The following is a 6619-nucleotide window of genomic DNA, read 5'->3' as shown; positions in this document are numbered from 1 at the left end:
CCGCCGCGCCGCACAAAGAGCCCAGGGCCGGCCGGCCTTTAAAGGTGGCAGCCTGCGATTTAAGGTGTCCCCGAGTTCCGTGGCCCGCGCTCCGGCGGCCTCGACGTGTGCTTCTATGCGAGCGCCTGGCCGCTGCACCCACGTTGCCGCGGCCCCCCCATTGTTGATGTCCTGAGTTTAGGAGCTTGGGGGGTAGGTAGGTATCCGGCCGCAGCTGCACCCTCTCCCACCCCCCACTTACCGGGCTTCCCCAGCTGTCGGCCCGCTTTGCCATCTCGTTTAAAATACATTTAAACGTGGCCAAGCGGGAAAGGGTTAATCTTTGTCTTTAAATATTCATATCATTGTTTTAAAGGTGTAAACAGACGGCTTTTGGGTCGCAGCTGACACCCTCTTATGCACATATGCACGTTTATACTCTCCCCACATTTAATTGCTCTTTTTCTCAGGCACCCCCCACCCTCACTTCCCCTCCTCAAAATGTAAGGGGTTTTTTTTTTGTTTTGTTTTTTTAAGGTTCGGATATGATAAGGTTTATCTCTCGTTGCATTTGGAATTTAAAACTCCTGAGTGTTTTCTGGACTTAAGGTGTTTTAAACTTTTTTTTCCTCTTAAAAATCTGGAAAAATGTCAATGATGTTTAAAAGGAAGTTGGTCCCCTAAATTCCAGATTTTCCTCCCCGCCTTTTTTTTGGGGGGGGGGGCGGTGGGATAGGGATTAGAGGTAGGAAAATAACTGGATGCCTCGTGGGTTGGATTCTTTCCTCCTGGTAGGGGTGAGGCAGTGTTAAATGCTAGGCATTTTGAGAGGACAGGACTGTGGTGTTTGTTCCAAGCCTTTCCAAGTCAAAGTGCCGTTGGACTTTTCCTAACTCTAAAATGGCTTCAAAATTCCCATCTCTGCCGGTTGCTTGGCTCTCCTGCGCTCTCTTTTTGGACAGGTTGTTTTCTTGGCATGTTGTAATTTTAAAACTGAAATCTTCGCTCACCCCAAACATGTTTTTGTTGGTATTACTGTCAATCACTTAGAAACTGGGGCTTTGTAAGATTTATTTTAAATGAGTGATGTTCTTCCCAGTGAATCGAAACCTCTATAAGTGGGAATTATGTTTTCGATCATAAATGTTATAAGGGAAACTGATTCTAAAATTTGGGGTGTCTGTAATTCTGTTCCCAATAAAGTATAAATCTGAAAGTTTATAACTCCTGGGAGCACACGTGAGCTTTTGGTTTAGCCCCAAAGATTTCACACTCAGAAGTGCTTGGTCCAGAAATTCCAGTGGTACCGGCTACTATTCATGCTAGCAATTTAGTACAGCTTAATTTATTTTAGTTCTGCAGTGAAACAGTAGTGAGCAGTAACATATTTTGTCAATGATGTGTGTGTGCCAGTTTGTTGGGTGGGATGTTTGCTTTCTAGGAACTAGCACTGCATTAAAACATCAGAGAACTTTCTATCACTCTCTTGAAGAAAATGAACCTTGTGTAGTTAAACAGGCATTCTCATTTTAAAGTTGTGTTCTTTAGTGACACTTCCTGTTAGTTTTGAACCGTGTTGTGTACTTTTGGCTCAGTAAAAACATAATTTCTTAAAAATTGAATTTAGTGTCATGAATATCATCAAATGCATTTCCAACAACATTCTTTTCCCACAAAGAATCTGATAGGCATGTTATTTTTCTATGTGAGATAGCAAAAGTTATTAGAAGAGTTTTCCAGAAAAGTCACGAGCCAGAACGTCTAATTTCTGTATAGCGCTTCCGGGCTGACAGATGAAATGACTATACGTTTTTCCATAATGCTGCCTGCGAGAAGAACCTTTGGGACTTACCATTCAAGATGGCACTGTGTCATGTAAGCCAGCTGGCCCATCGTTATTCAGAGGAGGTCTTCCTTGCTGCCCCTCAGAGCCACAATTAAAACAACACAGACATCAGCTCTTCTGTAGAGCATGTCCGTGATGGCATAGTCACTTTTTAAAATAACTTATTCTGGGTTTTGCATCACTGTGACAAACTGTTGTGGCCCTAAATCACCATTTCCTTGTGGTCTTGTTGATTTTAGCCCTTTTCACATTTACTTTTCACCTTCAGGTATTTGCTTGATTCTTGGCAAGTACTGGTGAGAATTCTATTAATGGCGTCTTTGTGTTTTGGTGCTACCCAGGTGGATCTGTAGAGAGACCAGCTGACTAGGAGAGGGAGGGGAGGAGCCCAGCTGTGAGGTGTGTGAGCCTAAGAACCATGTCTACGCGGGAGTCCTTTAACCCAGAAAGTTATGAATTGGACAAGAGCTTCCGGCTAACCAGATTCACTGAACTGAAGGGCACTGGCTGCAAAGTGCCCCAAGATGTCCTGCAGAAATTGCTGGAATCCTTACAAGAGAACCACTTCCAAGAAGATGAACAGTTTCTGGGAGCAGTTATGCCAAGGCTTGGTATGTGAACCATTGTTTCTCTTCTCTTTCCCCAAGTGAAACATCTGGCTGCAGTGTAGTCAGCCAGTCAAAAACCAGATTGCTCTCCTCCCATGTTACCTTTTTTTCTATAAGAAGGATTCAAAGAACAGAGCAGTGGTAACTATGTTACATTATTGTAACTTATTTGGAGGAGGAAGTACTTGAAAAGATAAAGAAATGTTCTCTAACCCCTTTTGAACTACTAAGTATGCAATTCAGATAATTATATTACAGTAAAAGCCTTTTTTAAAAAATCAAATTGGATTTTCTGGTTAACCGAAGATTAAGCAGAAACCCCTTTATGCCTTTATCAAAATTTTTCTTGAAATGCTTGCATTCTCTTTAATGCCTTAAGAAAGGTGGCGCTTAAGCATCATCGAGCAGTACCTTGAGATCAGTGACTGGGGGGGTGGGGCATGACTTGGGAGTTCCAAGCTCTTTTGGGGAGGAGGGAGAAGAAAAGTGCCCCAGACACCGAAGGGGAGAGGTCTGGACTGAATCTCTACTTGACTCCAGGATGTCATCTGGAATCGAGAGCCATGTTTTTTTCTTTACTGAATTCCTGATGTCATTAGTGGTTGCCTTTTCCCAAACCTAGAGCTCAGAAAGAAACTCTAAGCTATTGGGATATTGTTTGCTAATTTTCATTGTGTGGTTGTTAAGGACGTGCTGCAAGGCCATGATCATTTCGCTTTTTGAATGTTCGGCATGTGTTCTAGGAATTCGGATGTTTTGTAGTTACAGTGTGTGACTTGATCAGCATTCTTACATTTTTATTTCATTTATTTTCACCTGCTATTTTATTATGAAATCCTGTCTTACAACATTGGTATTGAACCCAAAGTACTCCTCTCTTCACTGATACATAAAGCAGATAAGGTCAGAGTTGCTTTGGTTGGCAGAGAGGATAGCTCACAGCCCATGCTGTAGGAGACTCGGGGCTCCTTGGAGCTCAGTATGGAAACATCCTCATTTGGCCGATGTCTGAGTGTGGAGAAATGCCACATGAATGAGTTGGATTGGATGTCGGCTTACTTGTCAAGAAATGAGAATACAGACAGTTCCCAGTTTATGATGGTTCAGTTCATAATTTTTTGACTTTACAATGGTGTGAAAGCGATACACATTCAGTAGAAAACATACTTGAAATTTTGAGTTCTGATCTTTTCCCGGGCTGTCAATATATGCAGTACAATGCTCTCTCGTGATGCTGAGAAGCGAGCTGCAGCCCCAGGTCAGCCAGATCACAAATGATTTTGCCCAGCTGGAGGCTAACATAAGTGTTCTGAGCACGTTTAAGGTAGGCTGGCCTAGGCTATGATGTTCTGTAGGTTAGGTATATTAATGTGCATTTTTGATGTAAAACATTTTCCACTAACGATGGCTTTATCGGGATGTAGCCCCATCATAAGTCAAGGAACATCTGTATAGTGAGAAACCGCTTAGATAACATCGTCGAGGAAAATAAACTGCTGCTGAAGGGGACAGAAACAATGCAATAAAACCTTATGGGTAACGTAACAATTCCTCTCTATAACTTCGCCCTGTTGACCTTACTGAGCACTTGGCACGCATTGCACCATTAAACGCTTCGATAACCGGGTGAGTTCATTCGCTCCTTCCAGCAGCCCCATGAGTATCTCACACAAAACTTCTTGTTCAGAGCATTGATGGCATAAGATGAAATGGCGTTTCCTGTTGATTTGTGGATGATGACTTCCATCTTTGCAGGCATTGGGATGGATACTTGTGTCATTCCTTTGAGGCATGGTGGTCTTTCCTTGGTTCAAACCACAGATTACATTTATCCTATCGTCGATGACCCTTACATGATGGTAAGTTTGACTTTGTGTGTTTTTACATCTGGAACTGCTGTTTGTTCGGTTTTGGGTGGTGGCTGGGGTTTTGTGTGTGGGGCGGGGTTCTCGTTTTTTTAAATCCAGATTGTTCTCATCCCACTGCTGCCCTGACTCCCATAGTTGCAGCCATTTGATTGTTTCCTGCTCACACGTGGTGCTGTGCATGATAATTAGGCAGACGTCCCTGTGCTGCTTTGGTACCTGAGTGTGTGTCTGTGTGAAAACACCTGCTGTCTACTAAGTGTCCGCTGACTCATGTTTGTAGTTTTCTTCTTTCTTTGACATTTGTAAACTCACTCCTTTCCGGCCAGAGGTGTTCCCATACTCTGTAATAGGTCCGATCCTAGATGTTTCCTTTCAGAAGTAGAGCGTAGCATCTCATCACAGTGAAGCCTCTCGACCATTGATTCTGATTCTGGTCCCTCCTTCACCCCCAACCATATTACGTGCTCACCGTGTAGAAGGCGTATCTGAACTGCTGGACTAACGTTCCTAGCTGCTGATCTTGCCTGGCTTAGATGTAGTTCCCAACTGTTCACCGTATGGTGCAGCCAGCAACCCTCTCATCTACCTTCCATCCTACCAGCCAAGAAGAGCCAGTGAAGGGATTGGGAATGTCCTGTTATTAGGAAATACCAGGGGTTCTCCTGTGCGGCAGGAGTACTGGGATCAGGCTGCTGACATAGGGACTTAGGCCATGAGGCAGCTAAACGGGAGGTGGGGGTCTTCACCTCTCAAGTGCCCGTGGCCAGCACTTGGGTCACTCGAATCCTGCTTTCCCTCCACACGTCCATCTGGTCTCCTCTAGAGCAACACTCCTGAGAGACTGAGGTGTGCCATACCCCAGGTGTCCCACCTGAGCAGGTGGCAAAGATGGCCAGAACTAGAATTCGTCCTTTCCCTAGCATCTCTTAAAAGCATCTGAGAGAGCCCAGAAAAAGGGCAGTCGCTGCAGCCCTGACCAGCAGTTGCACCTCCAAGTTGCAAACTACCTGTTGCCTTGTTATTGTTGAAAGTGAGTCGCAGAAGGCTCACTGCCCGTCTGCCAAGAAGTCGTAAAAAATCTAAACAAGCAAAAACAACTACTGAAAATGATGGTGTTTGGGAGTTTGATTATCCTTATGTCAGAAGGAAGATTTGTCACTTTCTCTTTTACTGTTCAGATAATGGTAGCTTATGTTAAAAAGATTTTCAATGGCAATAAAACCTTTATTACCACCACATTTCTACTGAATACTATTTTAAAGTTCCTTAGTAAAATAGATAGTTTACTAAGAAATGCTTCTCTTTTTCTTTAGAAATTAATCCGACTTCAGGCCTAGGTGTGTTCTATTTCTTCAATTATTTTATTTCTCAATCAAGATGATTTTTCTGATTATCTTTTACATGCTTGAAAAGCTACGAAAATTTCTCCATCCACGAGTATAAAAACCATCTTCTCTATAACCAATAAAGTCCACATTTTTAAAGAATCTGTTTAGGAAAAACGGACGTTTCCAGATCTGCTCTAGCGTAGTTGTCTTCAGAGGTTTCCACTCCACAGCTCTTCCTCCCAGACCGTCAGCCCCAGCCCTGCTCCCCTGACATCCCCTCAGTCTGTTCCCCATCGAAACAAACTTCATGCTTCTCCCAGTGTTTAGAATGGGAAAGAAGAGATGGTAACAGGATGTGGATGTCTGAGAAAGAGTGAACGGCCTAGTAGTTCTGTGATTAAGGAAAGGTAACTCGTCTGCAAATCACAGAAACTGAGGACCACACCCCAGCAGCTGCCACTCCTGGAAAGTCCCTCGGTTGTAAGAGGCACTGCTCAGGCCTGCTCTTCGTTCCTACCCATGGAAAGTCCCCCCGTTGTCCTTTCTCACATCTCTGCTCTCTTCCAGGGCAGGATAGCATGTGCCAATGTTCTCAGTGACCTCTATGCAATGGGGGTCACAGAATGTGACAATATGCTGATGCTCCTTGGAATCAGTAATAAAATGACCGACAGGGTAAGTAGGAGATGGGCCAGCTGCTCACTTGTGTGTTGTCTAGGTCACGTCACTTGACTGGTCAGCCCTTTTCTTCCCATCTGTAACGCGAGGAGCCCAGGCCGCATGCCTTCCATATCTCATCCAGCTCTCAGACACTATTTGGCAGTTATCACTGAAGTAGAACTGAGAGTCTAGCCTATCCATATGCTCATTTCCGTCCCCTGCTTCCCTTTCTCTCTCCTGGGTAGACTGAAGCCAGGACATAAGTGCTCGTTTCAGTAAAGTGTAGGCCTCAGTACTAGCACCTCCGTGCCAGGCCTGTGCACTGGGCTA

General features: G+C 44.2%; 1 protein-coding gene across 3 annotated transcripts in view; it reads left to right on the top strand.

The window, feature by feature from the left end:
- Window positions 1-20: 20 nt before the first annotated feature.
- Window positions 21-6619, top strand: part of SEPHS1 (selenophosphate synthetase 1) — a 30373-nt gene continuing 23774 nt past the window's right edge. Inside the window, exons 1-4 of one of the 3 annotated variants that reach the window (XM_015585641.2) lie at window positions 24-196; window positions 2167-2436; window positions 4189-4292; window positions 6197-6304. In XM_015585641.2, coding sequence (XP_015441127.1) covers window positions 2244-2436; window positions 4189-4292; window positions 6197-6304 — 405 coding nt within the window. In that variant the 5' untranslated portion in view covers window positions 24-196; window positions 2167-2243. Of the gene's footprint in view, window positions 197-2166; window positions 2437-4188; window positions 4293-6196; window positions 6305-6619 lie in introns of all 3 variants that reach the window. The other 2 variants (XM_006906971.3, XM_015585640.2) reach the window with 2 other exon arrangements.

The sequence above is a fragment of the Pteropus alecto genome, unplaced genomic scaffold, assembly GCF_000325575.1.
Source record: "Pteropus alecto unplaced genomic scaffold, ASM32557v1 scaffold11, whole genome shotgun sequence".
NCBI classification, from domain to species: Eukaryota; Metazoa; Chordata; class Mammalia; order Chiroptera; family Pteropodidae; genus Pteropus; species Pteropus alecto.
The sequence above is the reverse complement of the archived record's forward strand: the minus strand, read 5'-3'. Positions and strand labels throughout refer to the sequence as shown.